This window comes from Martes martes (assembly GCF_963455335.1).
Source record: "Martes martes genome assembly, chromosome: 4".
Classification (NCBI taxonomy): domain Eukaryota; kingdom Metazoa; phylum Chordata; class Mammalia; order Carnivora; family Mustelidae; genus Martes; species Martes martes.
In genome coordinates this window covers 26,326,368-26,346,212 of record NC_137891.1, presented here as the reverse complement: position 1 = coordinate 26,346,212, position 19,845 = coordinate 26,326,368, and the positions used below count along the sequence as shown (strand labels likewise).

The window sequence follows — 19,845 nt, the reverse complement described above, 5'->3', positions numbered from 1 at the left end:
TGTAGCCCTTGAAATATATTGACAAATAAGACAAAGATGCCTGTTCTTATGGAGCTCACATTCAAAAGTATCACATACTCATAAAATCTTTTAATAATTATGGCAGAGATGCAATTAAATGTTATTTGATTAAAAGTTGCAGTCATCGGAACTACATTGCATAAAATATCTTCATAACTTTAAATGTTTAATTTCAGCCTTAAAAGTTTAAAAGTACTAGACTTTTAAAATCTGAAATAATATAATCATAAAAATACCTAAAATGCACTGAATATTTACTAATAGTAAACTTCATGTCATATATTTTACATTAATTTCATCATATAAAGTTAAAAACAATCTGGGAGGTACTATTACTAACTATATCATGCAAATGAAGAAATGGAGTGGAGCTTTAATCTATTTGAGATTGAATCTGGAGAGTCAGAGTCTATTCAAAAGAGATAAAAATCGGGGTGACTGGGAGGCTCAGTGGGTTAAAGCCTCTGCCTTCAGCTGGGGTCATGATCCTGGGGTCCTGGGATCGAGCCCTGCATTGTGTTCTCTGCTTGGTGAGGAGCCTGCTTCCCTTCCTCTCTCTCTGACTGCCTCTCTGCCTACTTGTGATCTCTGTCTGTCAAATAAACAAATTTTAAAAATCTTTTAAAAAAATGCAAAAAAAAGAGATAAAAATCTTGTCAAAGTATTTATTTTATATTCTCATGGAAATAGAATGGAATGAAAGAATGTCATATTATTCTATCATTATAAAACAAAAGAAAATTTTACACAGAATATTTGAGTACTGCAAAATATTTTCAATACACTTATTTTAATAGAAAAACAAAGATAAATCTTTGATATCCAGTTTGCCTTGCCTTGGCTTGCTTAATTTAATTGTGTATTAATACTAATTCAATCATTTTTTCATGGTTAGAATTTTCCAAGGCCTCAGAAAGACATCATTTTCCCCATACAGTTGCCTGAAAATTGCATTATTTTAAAAAAAAAAATCTTCCTAATTTAGGCTTGCCTTGGTTTAGGCTTTCTAAAACACAATATAGAAAATACTGAGAGTTAGCTAAATTGCTAATCGCTGATCTGGAGCTAAATGAGCTTCCACTTTTTGTTAAACCTCTCACCTTGGTATACAATGTGGAACCCTTGTTTGTTTTGTGAATAGTCACTGTGAAAATACAAACTGGTTTCATGAGTTGTACTAAACAGGGAAGATGGTATTTGAGGACCACTAAGCCGGCCAATAATAGTACTAGTTTCTGAGGATCCACTTCTTACTTCCAAATAATCATGTATGGTTTCTGTAGAGAAATTGACAAACTGGAGATGTACACCTAAAGAAGAAAAGCAAACAATACTACTTTATTGTTTTATCCGATTGAATATGCACGCGTTTATACACACACTCCCATTAATGTAGTTATATATGTTTCCATGTAGGTCACGAGGCATATTCTCAAGGTCTGGGCCATGGGTTTGCCCTTCGCCAGGAAACTAGCTTTGTCATGGTTCAAAGTAATAGAATACTGCTTTCAAATGCCCACTAGTTGTCATAGGGGAATCTCTTCCATTTTGCTATAATGTCACCATCACAAAACTAACCAAAAAGGTGGCTTTCTTGCTCCTTGATACCATTTAAAATTGGATTAAACAATTTTTAGAGGTAAAAAAGCCATTTGGTGTATTTGTCCAATTTGAGGCCAAAATATGATTGCAAAGTTTTCATTTATTAACATAATATGATTCCACAATTCCATTAGAAATTAGTCATTCATCTATGGGGGATACATTTAACTTCCCCAATATAGCATTAGAGGCATGTAATTTATAAATGTGTTCTTTTACTAGTTTATAAGAAGATAATACTAGTTTTTATATAATTGCCCCAATAAAATCTAGTGATCATTGTTATATGCTGTAATATTGCAATATAGTCTCAAAATTTATATAAACATAACTAAAATATGAGATAGTGAAATGTTTCTAGAATGGAAAAAATAAAATGATAGCCTCGTTGAGGTATGTTTACCTAATTAATATTCAATTTTAGTGAATTATAGGGTTTTTTTCAGCTATCATTCTCCAAATTGTTAATAATAAAATCTGGCATTTATTGTTTGTTAGACATTCTCTTAAGTGTTTATACATGCTACTTATTTAATGTTCACAGTTACTCATGAGAATAAAGAAAATGAGGCACAGAGAAGCTAAGTAATACACTTGATTACACAATGACCTAAAAGACCTGAAACTCAAACTCAGACACTCTTGGCTCTTGGACTCTTGCTTTTGATAACTACATTGGAGTTCTCAACTAAAATCACATTTTGTTACTGGAAAAAGAGTTCTACAAAAACTTTTCATTACGTGGGAAAAGACTTCGATGGGCAAATACATTTGGGCAATACTGGGAATAGGATTTAAAATATTAATCAGGTTTCTGTAAAATTATACAAATTTCTTAGAAATTTGAACAAGCTATCCTAATATGGGAGGCTCCAAGAATTGCATATTTCTTTCTAAAAATTTCCCAAGACTCCTTTTCATAAATTATCTTGTCAATAAATGTCTTACAGATACAAGAGAATACTTCTTTAATTTTTGATATGTATTCAATATTCTTTTCAAAAATTACAAATTATTTTTTTTGAAATACAGTAGAACTAATTTTTGATTCAACCAAAACTCAAAGAGAACAATGATATTATTTAAATGTAATCAAATCAGAAACTGTCTCTTATGTTTTCATTTCTAAAACAGAGATGTGTATTATTTCTAATTTTAATGAACTTGGTTTTTCTAAAATCAAGGAAGTATTAATGAGAGGTAAGCTGAAAATGATATGATGATTCTATTGAAAATATGTTTAATAATTTATTTTAAAATAATTCAATTGGGGATGCCTGGTGGCTCAGTCAATTAAGCTTCTGCCTTTTGCTCAGGTCATGACCCCAGGGTCCTATGAATGAGTCTGGTGTCTGGCCCTTTGCTCAGCAAGGATCCTGCTTCTTTTCCCTCTACCTGCCTCCCCTCTGCTTGTGCGCTCTCTCTCTCTCTCTCTCTGACAAATAAGTAAATAAAACCTTTAAAAATATAAAATAAAATAATTCAGTTAGCTCCATAAGCAACATGGGATGAACCCTCTTAAGTGGCTGGTAAAAGACACATAAGAATAACCACACAGGTTCAAATCTCTGACTCATTTATATCAGTATTGTTATTCAGTGAATGAACATAGAATTTGACTATAACTTCAAAGTAAGCACATTTCCATGTAGTAACCAGGATAATCCTCATTAGGAAGTCCTCCAACAACTTTCTGTGGCTTCCTATTTTCCCAAAACCTCGGGCCAGTCAAATTGCATTCAGGTTGGTTGAATTTCTTCAGTTTTCATCTGCATCTTTCCATGTGTCACTCTGTTTACCAATAATTTCTTTCCAGTTCCCCACAGATGGACCCTCTTTGTTGGGCTGACTCTTACTTATCTACAAAGTCACAATTTAGGAATTACTTCCTCTAGCAAGACTTTTCTGCATTTCCTGGATAAGGCATCCATTTCCTGGATGTCTGTACTAATTACAGTCCTGTAATCTATTCTAGTTTATTGAATAGCATATTTGACAACCTGTTGCCTCATCATGATTATAACTTATCTGGAGAGAGATACAAAGTCTGTTTCACTATGCATTTTATTCCCATTTAGCATAGTACTTGGAGTATAACATGCACTCAGAAGGAAATGTCAAAACTAGTTTTCTGTGAATTTATGTAAAATACTTAATTATGTAAAATATTTAAATAGGAATTTTAATTCATATTTCTTTAAATATAAGTTTTAAATTCATAGATGGTTTGGGTAATAAGGTACTGAATTCAGTCCTCAATAAGTGAGATAGTACATAATTTCTTAATTGCTCAAAATCCACCAGGTTTGTGTGTGGTTCAGGGAATCTACTCATCCTTATCTTCAGTGTTTTAATAAATAAGACTTTCTTCCATCTAGCACTTCTAGTTATGCATATACAAACCTAAAGGAGATGAAGCTGCAAGAGAATATATTAGTGAAAGAAGAGTGAGAAAGAATCCATGAAATGTTATATATATAATGCAATATACCCAAAAACTGATAATTGTATTATTAAAATTAGAAAGTATTACATCTAAAAAAAAAGAAAGAAAGAAAGTATTACATATACATAGGTATTTAAACCCAACATTAGAAATTTGTACTACTTTTAAATGTAAAATCTTATTTATTTGGAATGAATATTAGATAAATTTGATAAATTACCAGAAACTATTATATATATATATATATATATATGTGTGTGTGTGTGTGTGTACATATATATATACCACTTGGTTATAATAACAAGAAGAGAGTTATAAGGAATATACACAAAAATCACATTGAATTTACTATTGCCACATACATAGAAATCAGACTAAATCCACGCAAATCAACTGACAAATATCAGAAAGTTACCTATCTACCTGCCATCTAACTATGAAATTAGAAAAGGCCCATATCTTTTCAATTATCCTAGTATTTCAAGTGAAAGATATTTGGTTTCAGCAACCAAATTTGGCTCAGGCAATTCAAATTTCACTCCTCAATTTATATAACTGAAGGCAATCCCAAAGTAAACTATAATTTGTGAGTTTTTACTAGACCTTGATATTTCTTTATAAGGATGCATTCATGATATAGAAATCTTTCTCACATGTTTTTACTATACATACCGAAACCTATGGGCAGCTTTATTGTCCATGTACAATCTAAGCTGCTAGGGTAGTTCCCAGGAAACCCGGGGCTGAGGATTACACCGCTGAAATCCGACATAGCACCACCACACTGAGCTACAAAAGGAGAGGTCCCATGTAAGCCAGAGTAGTGGAATACTTTACTGTATTAAAAACAAATTGAAATCATTTCAAGTCTTAAGGCTGAGTTAAAACTGTTTGACATAAATTTTAATATTGTCAACTCTCATTCACACCACACACTAGTAATCAAATATAATCAATTGACAATGCATTTTCTAAAATAGCTTAAAAAGACAACATACTTCCTTCCTCAGCAATAAATGCAAGCTAAATCAATTATTGCCCAGCAAGAAGTAGCTTATGTGCAGTGAATACAACCAAACAAGGAGCATATGTCCTTTTCCTCAGCAGGCAGTTTATTTCTTATCCATAAGTACCTCTAGGAATGTTTTCATTCGTTCCAAAGATGACACAACTTAGAAAAAAAATCAAGCCAATAATATCCATTCTAAATACTGTATTCAAACGAGAACCCTTTTCCCAGCCTCCCCTCCTTTTTTTTGTGAGAAGGTTAAAGAGTTTTAAGAAAGAGATTGGCTTCTATTGGTAATATGTCATGGATTCACATAACACACATGGAATATGGCTGTCCTTTATCCTAAAAAAATCTAGACCAAGCCTAGAGAAAGAAAAAAAATGATGCATGCCAGTTTGAGAATTTTTGCATAATTTATAAATGTGCTTGTTCTGGAATCTCTACTATATTGATTTGCTATTAATAAATTAGCAAAAATTATAAGAACAGATAATTAGCCAAGTTCATGATTACATAGAACTATTTAACATGTATTAAAATAGTCATTGCATTTGAGAAACTAATTCTTTCCTCTAAAAGTACATTTTTATTATTTCATCATATAAGGACTAAAATACACATTTGTTAATTGTGGGATTAATAATAAAATGTCATGGTTGTGCATCAAGTTTGAAAATTACCTGTATATAAAACTTACCTGCAATTACATTCATTTATTTGTTGTGAAGAATAATAAAAGATAGATACTCAAACTTCAGATTGTATATCATAAAAGCAAGTTCAGTAAAAAGGCCATCAATGTTCTGTAGATCAGTAACCCGTTTGATAGCTATTTTAACTATGTGAACTGAATGAATTATATCATCTTACCATTATGTGTGTATCTATATCTATATATATATAGATATAGATATCTATATATATGTGCATATATATATATAAAATATTAAAGCAATATTCATATAAACCTTTCTTTCCATTGAGATCTAAAGATACACCTGTCCATTTTTTCGTCCTTCTGAAATCTCAGCTCATCTATCCTGAAACCAGAGTAACTTTCAACATACAGGTACAATTAAGATTCAAAAATTCCTTTTTCTAAAATTTGATTGTTCAATATATTCATCACAGAGTCTGATAATTAATGATGGGTAGAGAAAATATTTTGGCCATTCAAAAATATTTTAAAATTTCTGACAAGACTGCATTGCAGGTTTGTTTCGCTTTATCCAGAACTTGGGGTAAAAGAGCACGACTATCTTCTCTCTTGCCTTCAAAATCTCGTCTTTAACCTGCTCATTGTTCCTCCAATTCTGCTACTTTCTTTCTCTTCAGATATGACCTGAAAATCCTGTATTCAGCATTGCTCACCTTTCTAGAGTTTAGATCCCAAAATCAGAGGAGAAAGAAGGAAATAAAATGAAGAAGAAATCATGAAGGAGAAAGAAAGAATGACAAGTCATGAAACACATAAAAAAGAAACCCCAAAATGCATCTGCCTTCAGCTCTGCGTTCATGCTTGTTTTCCCTATGTCTCTGTGATTTCACACACTCCTGTGTCTTTAATGACAATTTTGTGTGTTCTACCAGTGACTGTACTAGACTCTATTTTGCCCCATTACACTCTTATTAAGGACACAACTATAGCCTCCAAGGTAAACACAACCATAGTCCTCTAAAATAAGATCATCTTTGATTGTTCTTTCTGATTTTTCTCTATTACCTAAAAATCTCAAGTGACTTTTCTTTCCATCCATCAGAATATCTGGCAGATTGTTTATTGTCCAGTCCACAAGGCTGTACAACCTTTTTACCTGATCACTAGAGCTTTAAGACATTCTCTGAATCAGCCTTCTGCCTTCAGTTTCTCCTTATAATATGGCCACAATACCACTTCAAGTACTTTGTCTATCAAATACAGTACAAGTTTATTGTCAAAATCTATAAAATGCAAAAAAGTGACTGAAAAAGAAATAAAAATGTCCTCTAATTTTACTACCCATAGATAATCTATTAACTTTTGTATTTTTTCTTCTGCAAAAAAATATATATGTGTGTATTTATACAGGTATGCATGTAATGAAAATAGGCTCATACTGTGAGTCATTTTAAGTCTTTTATACCTAACTATATATTGTAAACTTTGGTCATATCATTAAATATTCCATTATTATACAGCAATATGCAATGACATAATTAATTTAGGTAAAATCCTAAGTAAACAATTAGAAATGTATGAAAGAATGCTAAAAGACTTATAAATGTGTATCAAAAGATAAAAAAACTAAACTCTAATGAAAAGAAAATAATTACACAAATTAGACTGTGCTATGTGGCTGAAGCCATTTTAAATATTAAATTTTTGAAATATGTTATAGTACAGAAAATTATTCTAAGTTAGTGTCAAGAAAGAAAGCATAATTTCATATATATTATATATATACATAAAAATATATATAGGGGGGCCTGGGTGGCTCAGTGGGTTAAAGCCTCTGCTTTCAGCTCAGGTCATGATCCCGGGGTCCTGGGATCGAGCCCCGCATTGGGCTCTCTGCTCAGCAGGGAGCCTGCTTCCCCTTCTCTCTCTGCCTGCCTCTCTGCCTACCTGTGATCTCTGTCCATCAAATACATTTAAAAAAAAATCTTTAAAAAAAATATATATATAGTAGAATCCCAAAACTTTATATTAATTTATTATCTAAAACATATATAATTTATATGATATATCTTAATTATTATATAAAATCCATATATTTTATACATAAAATATATATACCATAGAATCCCAAAACTGTATACTTATTATATAAAATATATTTTAAATTAATATTATATAAAATATATTATAAGTATATACATTATGGAATCCCAAAACTTTATTTTAATTTATTCATTAAGCAATCTTTTATTGTATGCTTATGATGAGAACTGTCCCAGGCACTGGGGATATAATAATGAACAAAAGACCTAAACTCTCTGTTTTCATAATAGCAGAATACATAGGTTATTTTGTTCTCTGTACCCTTTTTATATCCTCAATCTTTTATACTTAAATGGATACACACATATAACACACACACATAATTGGCATTGTCTGTACATATAAATGTGTACAATAGGCATTATATACAGATAATTTTATAACTGTCATTATATACACTAGTAAATTATTTATGGCACATAAAGAAATATATCTTTTAAAAAACATCACCCAATCTAAATTCTGAATGCTTTCAATATCTTTTGCCAGTTAAAAACATCCTGACTCCTAAACATTATTTTCTAATGGACTCAAGAATAAGATGCATGTAGGCATTACAGATTGAACCACCTTCCCACTATATTCATACATTAAAGCCCTAACTCACAATCTGGCTGTGCTTGGAATTAGGGCCTCTAAGGAGGTAACTGAGGTTATGGGAAATTATAAGGGTGGAGCCCTAATCTAACAGTACCTGTGGTCCTCATAAGAAAAGACACCAGAGGCATTTGTACACAGGGAGAAGACCATATGAATATGCAGGGAGATGATGTCCATCTACAAGCCAAGGAGAGAGACCGCACAAGAAAACAACCCTTCCAGCACCTTGATCTTGGATTTCTAGCTTCTAGAGTTGTAAGGAAATAAATTTCTGTTGTCTAACCCACTTGTCTATTGTATTCTTATGGCAGCTCAAGCAAATTAATATAATACAAAGGTTAAGTCATATAAATCACACCAGTTCTTTTGCTTTTTACCTTTTTCCTATTCAGAAAAGGCTAACTTCCTCATCTATTGATCCTAATTACATTACCATCCAAAACTGTAAATTTTATGGGCTATGTTTCCCAATGACTTGGGTTAATACCATCTTATCTTTCTGAAAATCTATGATGCAGCCAATTGTATAACTTGACACTGAGTTTCTTTCTTAATTCATGTCTTTTATTTCTATCAATGGTAAATGAATGTTTTAAAGATAGGAATTATATATCACATTTCTTTTTCATACTCTATAGATCCCAGGACATTACAGATGCACACCAATACCAGAAATGAAGAGAAAAAGAAAATGAAAAAGTAGATAGAAATAACTGGATGCAGAATGAAGTTAGGCCAAAAACTGGATCCCACACTTTGTAAGATCCAAGTGTTATCTTTATATATTCCATATCTCAACTGCCTGTCACCAATGAAGACATTTCATGGGGTGTCATGCTCTCTTTGGTAGACTCCAGATTCCTTATCTATTTTGGGTCAATGGGAAGCAATGGGATATTTACTTATTTTCCTGATCGACGGATATTTCTATCATATAATACAGAGAAAAGTTTCCAAAGATTGAAAAACATAGTACCTTTTCTCAATTTCTAAAGTCATATTGATATTGAAGTTTGAGGTTAAAAAAAATTTGCGAAAATTTAAAATTAAAAAAAAAGATGTGAAACATTTATCTCAAAATATCATTTCCATAAAACCTGACAAAAGGCAAACTATATATTTCAGCAACATTAAAATAAGGCGTATCTTTAAAATTTGACAAAGCTTATCAGTGATTTACAGTTCTTCAACTTACCCAAACAAATTGGGATTGGATAATTCCATCTTCTTACAGGTCCAGGCATACATGTAATGTGAGAATGACCCTACATAAAAAAGATGCAGTTCAGTACACATTTTAAAAAGACTAAATTAAATATAACACAGTGAATGGTCATTATAAAAATAAAATATATATTATCATTTTTTATATTTTTTAAACTTTTGCTGGAATTCTCAGTATCACTTGAAATAAGAAAGGTAATTATATATGCTTGTGACAAAGTGTAAAAACTGACATGGTCCTGGTAGAAAAACTAAGACTCCTAATCACATCAGAATTATGCTTTTTAAACTTAACATTTTTCCACTGAAACATGTTCTACTGGGATATTGCAATGATTATGTGAGTGAAATGACCATATATAAAATGTTTATAATAAATTTCAATAATATTCAAGATAAAATAGGGTAAAGCATAATTTAAAATACTTCATAAAATATTAAAATGAGTCAATTAAGATATATTAAATTATAAACTGAAATATAAAGTCCAGAAATATCGGATTGTACTTCTGAGGCTAATAATTTATAATGCAATGTTAAAGACTGTAAATCATTAATTTTTAATTTTGCTTTCTCTAAGAAATCTATATATTTAACATATGAAATAGTCTCTGCCTCTTTTTTTTTTTTTTCTCAGTTACTTAATAGGTCAATTCTTTAGAGAGATTTTTATGGAACCATAAATTTGAGACCCTCTAAAATATATTTCTGGTTAATTTTCACTAATTTCAAAAATTTATTATCATGGTAATTTCATTTAATGCTCCAAGTAGCACTTTGTTTTTATTTTCAAATCCTAAAGATCCAAGAGTTGAGTTGGTACATCCTATATGAACAGAGAGAAAAGTGTGAAGTAAAGATTAATTCTGATTCAAAAATAATTTCTGGTTACTTGTGAACAAAGCATATTTAGTCCATTCTAGTAATTTCTCTCATGAATATGTTTTATGGACAAATTGAATAACTTTTGGCTTAAGGCTACACTATAGTGTTTGAAGTCAATATTGTTTTAAAACTTTCGGATTATCAATCATCACTCCATTAAAATATTCTGAAAAAGCAATGCAAATCAAAACTATAATTAAAAATAGCCTTACCTGTAGAGAATATCCTTGATCACACTGAAAGGATACCACATCACCAACCATATATCTGTCTCCAATTTTCATTCCACTGCTAGGAGTTTGTGGTTCAGGACAGGAATCCAAACCGATTGCTGAGAATATGTAAAGATATTAGCATAAGTAACTTTCAAATAATGAATGCTTAAATTATGCATATTAAATTACCAAAATTGAATAGTGGTTTCATTAAAACAAGATTTTTACATTGGGACATTAGAAATGTTCTGTGAGTACTATTTAAGTGTGAATAAGATTTAACTAAGGTTGTTAAAAGCAATGTGCTTTGGAACGGTACCATAAAACTGTTTCTTTGAATTTTCATGGCATCAACCATTAAATAATGATGTGATTACACTTAAAGTCTTTTCTTTCTTTTTTTTTTATTTTTAAGGATTTTATTTATTTATTTGACAGACAGAGATCACAAGTAGGGAGAGAGGCAGGCAGAGAGAGAGAGAGGAGGAAGCAGGCTCCTCGCAGAGCAGAGAGCCCGATGTGGGGCTTGATCCCAGGACCCTGGGATCACGACCTGAGCCGAAGGCAGAGGCTTTAACCCACTGAGCCACCCAGGCGCCCCCCACTTAAAGTCTTTTCTAACTCACAGTCTAAATGTCTTCTATTAGGGGCACCTGGGTGGCTCAGTGGGTTAAAGCCTCTGCCTTCAGCTCAGGTCATGCTCCCAAAGTCCTGGGATGGAGCCCCGCATCGGGCTCTCTGCTCAGCAGGGAGCCTGCTTCCCTTCCTCTCTCTCTGCCTGCCTCTCTGTCTACTTGTGATCTCTGTCTGTCAAATAAATAAATAAAAATCTTAAAAAAAATAAAATAAATAAAAATAAATGTCTTCTACTATAAAACAAAAATTAAAAATTCCTAAAAAGAAAATCCCTTAAAAAATAAAACAATAATTTATTGTAAGAGTAATATAAAATTATATTTGTAAAATATGCTTAATAAAATACTAAAAATTATTTGCTATTTTGTCCATATCACCTAGTTCATTCTTCTTTCATACAAAATGGGCTTTTAATTTCTGAGACAAAGTTTGAGGTACTCATTACAGTAATTTTTTAAAAAGATTTTATTTATTTATTTGATAGAGAGATAAAGAGCACAAGTAGGCAGAGTGGCAGGCAGAGGGAGAGGCAGAAGTGGACTCCTGGTTGAGCAAGGAGCCAGATGCAGGGCTTGATACCAGGACGCTGGGATCATGACCTGAGCAGAAGGCAGCCACTTAACTGACTAAGCTACCCAGGTGTCCCACATGTAAAAGTTCTTAAACGTATTTTTTTTAAAGATTTTATTTATTTATTTGACACACAGAGAGAGGAATCACAAGTAAGCAGAGAGAGAGGGGGAAGCAGGCCCCCGCTGAGCAGAGAGCCTGAGGCCAGACTCAATCCCAGGACTCTGAGACCACGACTGGAACCGAAGGCAGAGGCCCAACCCACTGAGTCACCCAGGAGCCCTTAAATGTATTTTTAAGTAAGATTTGTTCTCAGAGAAAACAAAAAAAGAAGGAGAAGAAGATTTGTTCTCCAAATACACTATAATTGCAAAGGAGAAAAATGTAGTTTATTGAGACCTGAAATGTTTAAGTGACACTTGAAATCAGTTATTTCTGAAGAAGAGACAATGCCATAATTCAAAACACTTCCATTATTTTTACATTAACAATTTATTTTTCAACATAAGAGAATAAAAGCATACTAAAGATGTTTTTTCCTAAAATGATTTAAAGTCTGAAAAAATTGATTTTTTTGCCAAAAGATTTTGAAAAATGTATTATTATTAAGAAATTTTTTTATCTTCAATAAAATCTAATATTTATTATTCAATTATTTGTGGTTCACATTAGAAGATAATCTAATGCATATTTAAACTATGGGAGGAAATAGTCATCCCTCCAAAATCATCAAATATATTCATTTCATGAAAAATATATTAAAAACTGAATCCTAAAGAATTACAATACTTTAGACTTTCTTTAGTCCTTGATATTTCCCTTTGATGAATGTTCTCAAAGCACCACTTTCTACATTCTTCATGGTGCTTAACATAAATAATGAAAAAATAACTGTGTAATTAGTTGCTCAATATTTATTTCCCCTATGAGAATAGAAACTCCTTAAGGGCAGCTTAGAGCACAGCATCTTAAGGAAGCATTCAACAAACATTTGTTGATTGGATGAATGAGTAGTATGAAAAAGAGCATGAATCTCTACTTTGATAACTTCTTAATAAATACTAGTGTCTAGCTCTGCAAATGGAAGATACTTTCTCTATCTAATAATACAATGTTCAGAGAAGCTAAAAATCATTCCAAATTAGGTCATATTTAAGGATAGAAAATGACATAAAAGTACTAACTTGATAGAATTATGATTAGGTCAGAAGGGAAGACAGGGAAGAAGAAGAGTAAACTGGTCATTTGGGAATGCATTTGAGGTAGCCCTAGAGGAGGTTAAGGAAGTCTATGGATTGGAGTTCCAACACTTGGGGTTCAATTAACTAAGTCTCTAACCATACATCATGCTTCATATTTCTCGAGGGTTTTGTAATCTTGAATTTATGGACCTAGGCAAGGTAAGTCACCATTGTTACCTACCTTTAACATCTTAAGGGTTAATGTCTCACTTCCCCAGCTGGATTTTAGATCCAAAAGTGAAAGAAACTTAACTTTGTTTTAATCCCATCTAATATCCACTAATCGGTCTTACACAATAAATTTATCTGATTTCAAAAGCCCATTTCAGGTATTAGTGAGTATCCTAAAAAAGTGATTTATGATATAAACATATATGTCTTATAAATAAAAGAGGAGAAAAGAGGGAAATCTTATAAATAAGATTTCACCTTCCTTTGGTACAATATTGGTGTTTGGGGAGTTAGTATTCCCCTACGGGTTTCTCCCACTGGCTAACTGGTTATTAAAAAAAAATGTGTATATATATATATATATATATATATATATATATACAAGGAAAATTAAAAAAAAAATAGTACATTTATTACTCTTTACCACTAAGGTCATTCTTGCAGTCATTCTTACTGAGAAGGCCAAATTTTGTTTTTGTTTTTGTTTTTTTTTCTTTAAAGATTTCATTTATTTATTTGACAGAGAGAGATCACAAGTAGGCAGAGAGGCAGGCAGATAGAGAGAGGAGGAAGCAGACTCCCTGCTGAGCAGAGAGCCCGATGCGGGGTTCGATCCAAGGACCCTGGGATCATGACCTGAGCCGAAGGCAGAGGCTTTAAAACACTGAGCCACCCAGGCGCCCCAAGAAGGCCAAATTTTGTACACATTCATTTTTCTTTTCTTTCCATCAAGTACTCCATTCAGGGTCATATACACAGAAAACTATTAATATTCAGAAGTGATGATTTCTTTTTCTGGGAGGAGAACAAATAAAACTATGGTACAGTGATGACTATAAATTATTGAGAGCCTCATTTTTTTTTTAAAGATTTTATTTATTTATTTGACACAGAGAGAGAGATCACAAGTAGGCAGAGAGGGAGGCAATGAGAGAGGGGAAAGCAGGCTCCCTGCTGAGCAGAGAGCCCAATGCGGGGCTCGATCCCAGGACCCTGAGATCATGACCTGAGCTGAAGGCAGAGGCTTAACCCACTGAGCCACCCAGGTGTCCCGAGAGCCTCATTTTTAAGTGAGGCTTACACATAATATATACTGACATAGTAAAATACTTTAAAAGTTTTAACTTTAAAAATGTGATATAAAATACCTGTGGTGCCTGGGTGGCACAATTAGTTGAGCATCAGACTCTTGGTTTTGGCTCAGGTTGTAATCCCAGTGTCCTGGCTCTGTGCTCAGCACAGAATCTGGAGTTTCTTTCTCCCTCAACCTCTGCCTCCCCCACCATGCATGCACTTTCTCTCCCTCTCCCTCTCAAATAAAATAAATCTTAAAATAAAATAAAAATGTGATATAAAACTCTATAAACTACATAATAGCAATTTTGTAAGTTAAAAATTTTTGTATACATATTATCACAGAGAAAAATGAGCAAAAGGAAATATGCCAAATATTAGCATAGGTTATAGTCCTTGGTTATGAGATTATTGGTGATTTATATGCCTTTCCTTGTATTTTTCTGAATTTACAGAATTTTTAAAATGGACATGAATTATTTTTATAAATAATAACATCACTGATCTACTACGTGAATAATTACTAGCAGAGAACTTGGGGGTATAAGAACATACTCCCTTCTATTGTTGAAGAAGACACTGAGTTGGACCAGCTAATCTGTTGAATATGATTATTCCAGGGAAGAAAGTAAGGTGACGAGGTAGTCAGATAAGAAGTCACTGATGGCCTCTCTCATTTTTGTGCAACCAATTATTTTTTGTACATTGAGGAAAATAAAACAGAAATATCTAAAAATCTTGCAGTTCATATTTTATATTTTTATTTTTTTAAATATTTTATTTATTTATTTGAAAGAGAGAGAGAGATCACAAGTAGACAGAGAAGCAGGCAGAGAGAGAGGGGGAAGCAGGCTCCCCGCTGAGCAGAGAGCCCAATGTGGGCCTTGATCCCAAGACCGCAGGATCATGACCTAGGCCGAAGCAGAGGCTTAACCCACTGAGCCACTCAGGTGTCCCTCATATTTTACATTTTTATATAAACAGATAAACCCTAGGGTGCCCAGGGGGCTCAGTCAGTTAAGTATTCAACTCTTGACTTTGGATCAGGTCATGATGTTGGGGTTGTGAGACAGAGCCTGAGTTGGGCTGGGTGTGGAGTCTGCTTAAGATTCTCCCTCTCCTTTTGCTCCTCCCACCATCACTTTCTCTCTCCCTCTCTCTCCCTCTCTAAAAACAATTTAAAAATAGATAAACACATAAACTCTGAGTGATTAAGTGGCAGTTTTAAAGCAGCCAGGCTTATTGTGGTGATTATTCATAATGTACAAAAATGTTGAATCCCTATGTTATACATCTGAAACTCATATAATCTTGTATGTCAACTATGCTTCAAAAAATTTGTAAGGTCTTTTTTAAGAATTATTTTCACTTCTTCATAAGTAATAAAATCAATAGGTTATTTGTAAGAATCAGCAAAGAAAAAGAGAATTTTTGTAAAAATGTTGAAAAGGATGCTCTCCTGATTAACCAAGGCAATCAAAATATTGAGTCATTTTCGGTTTTATGAGTATCAATTTTGGTGTTGGCAATCAAAGATATGCTCTGGGTGAATTTTTTTAATGGAAATTGGATCAATTAATCTGCCGTTGTAGCCAAAAACAAACAGAAATGAGTCCAGGGACAAATCCACATCAAAAATTGCATAGAGTTATGACTGCTGTCAAATTAGTGCAGGCAGTTACCCTGAATGAAAATACTGAAACCTCAGTTCTTCACATTTCCAGCTTTTATTTATAACCATTTATTTATAACCAAAAACTGTTCTTTTCAGTTCTGTTCACAAGGCAATCAATCTGCAGTAAAATGTTCTTAATCAGATCATTTATATCTGATCATTCTGATTATATATATATGTATATATATGTATATTACTTTCCAGTATGCCATAATGATTTTAATGAGTCTTTGATGCTTTGAGAGAGGCAGAGAGGGAGAAGAAGAAAGCTTAATTACTGCTAAGACCCCAGTAACGTTGTTTTGTAAAAGAAAAACCTCCTTCACAAATTTAACATCACAATCTACATATTCAGTGATGGACAATAAGGAGGGTACATTATGCAATGAGCATTGGGTGTTATATGCAACTAATGAATCACTGAACATTATATATCAAAAACTAATGATGTACTATAGGTTGGCTAATTGAATTTAAATAGAAAAAAACAATCTATTTATAAATTTATTGAAAATAAAGATGAAAATATTGCATCTGTATACATGTAAAAAAGGAACAGGAATTGAATCATGGGTCTTTGCACAAAGGTAGTGTTCTGTAGGAGTGAAGATATTATTTTTTTAAATATATTACAGGTATTCAATTTTAAATTTTCCTCTAAATAATGGATTTAAGGTAACATTTCTCTCTTTTATGATTTATTTATTTATTTTAGAGAGAGAGAGAGTGCAAGCAAGCTGAGGGAGGGGAAGAGGGAGAGAGAAAATCTTCAAGCAGACTTACTTTGCACTGAGCACAGAGCTGATACGGAGCACAATCCCTTGACTCCGAGATCATAACTTGAGCCGAAACCAAGAGCCAGCCACTCGGCCAACTGCACCACTTAGGTACTCCAGGATTACTACTATTGCTATCTTTGTTAAATATGAGTTTTGTTTTGTTTTGTTTTGTTTTGTTTTTTTAAGATTTATTTTTATTTATTTTTAGGAAGAAAGAGAGAGAGAGAGAGATAAATGAACATGGGGGAAGGGCAGAGGGAGAGAGAGAATCATTAAGCAGACTTCTTGCTGAGCAAGGGAGCCTGATCCAGGGCTCAATCCCAAAACCTTGAGATTATGACCTGAAGGAAATCAAGAGCCCGCTGCTTAATGGACTGAGCCACCCACATACTCCCATAAGAGGGCTTTTTTTTTTTTTCTTAAGATTTTATTTATTTATTTGACAGAGATGGAGAGAGAGAGAGAGAGAGTATCAGTGTGGGGGCAGATGGGCAGAAGGAGGGAGAGAAGCAGGTTTCCCACTGAGCAGAGAGCCTGACATGGGACTTGATCTCAGGACCCTAGGATAATGATTTGAGCCAAGGGAAGATACTTAACCCACTGAGGCACCCAGGTGTCCCATGGGTTTTTAAAATATACTAGAATTGTCATTTGGCATTCCACACTTATCATTATAATATAATAATGTTTTAAAAAACAGAGAAGTTGGTGACAATCAAAGGGTAAATTCAACATAAGCTCATCTACTAGCTTGAGGAAAAACTCCAATGGCAAACACGCAGACTTTTTTGCTGATCATATATTTTGAATTAATTAATTAATCTAATATACAAATATTTGTCAAATACCTATTATGTAACATGTAACTTGGATAATTGTAAGTTTTTAATAGTCACTGATGGGCAACAGTGGTTTAGGAACACGTTGTGGTACAGATTTAGCTCACATTTACCTTGATCCTTAAATTTTTACTTACTTTACTTGTTCTTACCTCACTTAACATTTAACTTAGCATTATTCGGAATAATTAACTGAATATTCAGTAATAGAAACTATTCAAATTTTAGTCTACAGTTTAATGCTAAGTTAAATGATAAAATGTTAAATAGACTCTGATATCTTAAGCAATTACTATATAGCTATTGTGTACTCTGTATCATGTTATAAGCCAGAAATGGAAAGATTGGCTAGGGACATCAGCAACTATGCTCTAAAGAAACTAATGAAGCAGGAGTGGGGACTGGTTTAAAAGGTTACAGGTAGTGGAACAATCACAGTAAGTGCAGGTCATCCTTTGTTAAAATAATTATTTCATAAAGAATAACCCTACTAAAAAGAAAAAGAAGAGTGGCAAACCAGAAAACAGACTCTTTTTTTTTTTTTTTAATTTTATTTGTTCTTTATGAGAGAGAGAGAGAGAGCACAAGCTGGGGAAGGAGCAGAGGAAGAGGGACAAGCAAACTGAGCTGAGTGCAGAGCCTGACTTGGAGCTTGATCTCAAGGACCCTGAGAAACCAAGTTGGCAGCTTAACCAACTGAGCCACCCAGATACCCAAGAAAGCAGACTTTTAACAGTAGAGAACAAACTGAAGAGGAGAGGAGGTGGGAGCAGGAATGGTTACACAGGTGATGGTATTAAGGAGGGCACTTGTGATAAGCACTGGGTGTCATATGGAAGTGATGAATCACTAAACTCTATACCTGAAACTACGATTACACTGTATGTTAGGTAATTGGAATTTAGATAAAAACTTGAAAAAGAAAAGACATTGGAAATGGATTATTAAAAATAAATAAGCATAACCTTACTAAAAAAGTATATATTTTACCAACTCATAATAATGAGGGGCAAGGTGAATGTGATGTGCTGGCAGACAAGGCAGCATGTTAAATGAACTTTTAAGTGATTTTTCCTTCTTTTATGGAAAAGAGGGGGAGTGGTTTTCTTGGGAAAGGCATCAAGAAATGAAGCTGAAAGGGAGATAGAGTACACATCGTGAACTGTTTTATAATCTTAACCAATGTAGGAAATTGTATTTTCTTTCTGTGGGTATAGAAGGAAAATTTCAAAGTTATTAAGAACACAATCTTTATCTGCCTCTTGGCTCCACTACTTTCTTGATCTTTTTGGTAATGTCTGAAATGATTTCTGTGTTTCAGTTGCCTCATCTGCTAAATGGGATGTAAAAATACTGACTTCATAGGAATATTGCAATGGTTGAAGAAAACAAGATATACATAATACTTAGAATAGTGGCAGGGACATAGTAACTAACATTATTTAGTGGTTTTAATCATGGAAGTGAGTTGTCATTTAGCATTCTAGATAAAGGACATTTTTTTTTTTAAAGATTTTATTTATTTATTTGACAGACAGAGATCACAAGTAGGCAGAGGCAGGAAGAGAGAGAGGGAGGAGGAAGCAGGCTCCCTGCTGAGCAGAGAGCCCGATGCGGGGCTCGATCCCAGGACCCTGGGATCATGACCCGAGCCGAAGGCAGAGGCTTTAACCCACTGAGCCACCCAGGCACCCCAAGGACATTTTTTTCTGTTGCCATGAGAGTATGTATCTGCATGTTTAAGATCAATAGATTTTACATACATACTCCAGGAATATAAAGAAAATATGTAAAAAGTCATATAAAGTTCCAAGAACTTAAGTACCTTGAAGTTTTTGATTGACCCAAAATAAAAAGCTTCTATATAAGTTAAAATGTCACTGGTTTAACTGGGAGAAAAACCAAGAGACCAGGAGCAATGATATTAGTTCAAGATACAGCTAGAGAAAGTTTCGGAATACAAAACTACAATGTTTCCAAAATTCAGGAACTTAGGTGGAAACCATTTCTTAACCCACTGAGCCACCCAGGTGCCCTGGTGGAAACCATTTCTAAGTCAATACCACAAAGAGGTAAAAAGTCAATGAGATGATC

The 19,845-nt window shown here is 33.2% G+C and overlaps 1 protein-coding gene across 3 annotated transcripts in view; it reads right to left on the bottom strand.

The window, feature by feature from the left end:
* Window positions 1–19,845, bottom strand: part of CSMD3 (CUB and Sushi multiple domains 3) — a gene marked incomplete at both ends in the record, with an annotated part of 1,233,164 nt that overhangs the window by 105,789 nt on the left and 1,107,530 nt on the right. For all 3 annotated transcript variants that reach the window (XM_080802411.1, XM_080802412.1, XM_080802413.1), the window contains 4 exons: window positions 1,122–1,331; window positions 4,742–4,858; window positions 9,638–9,707; window positions 10,764–10,882. In XM_080802411.1, coding sequence (XP_080658537.1) covers window positions 1,122–1,331; window positions 4,742–4,858; window positions 9,638–9,707; window positions 10,764–10,882 — 516 coding nt within the window. The remainder of the gene's footprint in view (window positions 1–1,121; window positions 1,332–4,741; window positions 4,859–9,637; window positions 9,708–10,763; window positions 10,883–19,845) is intronic.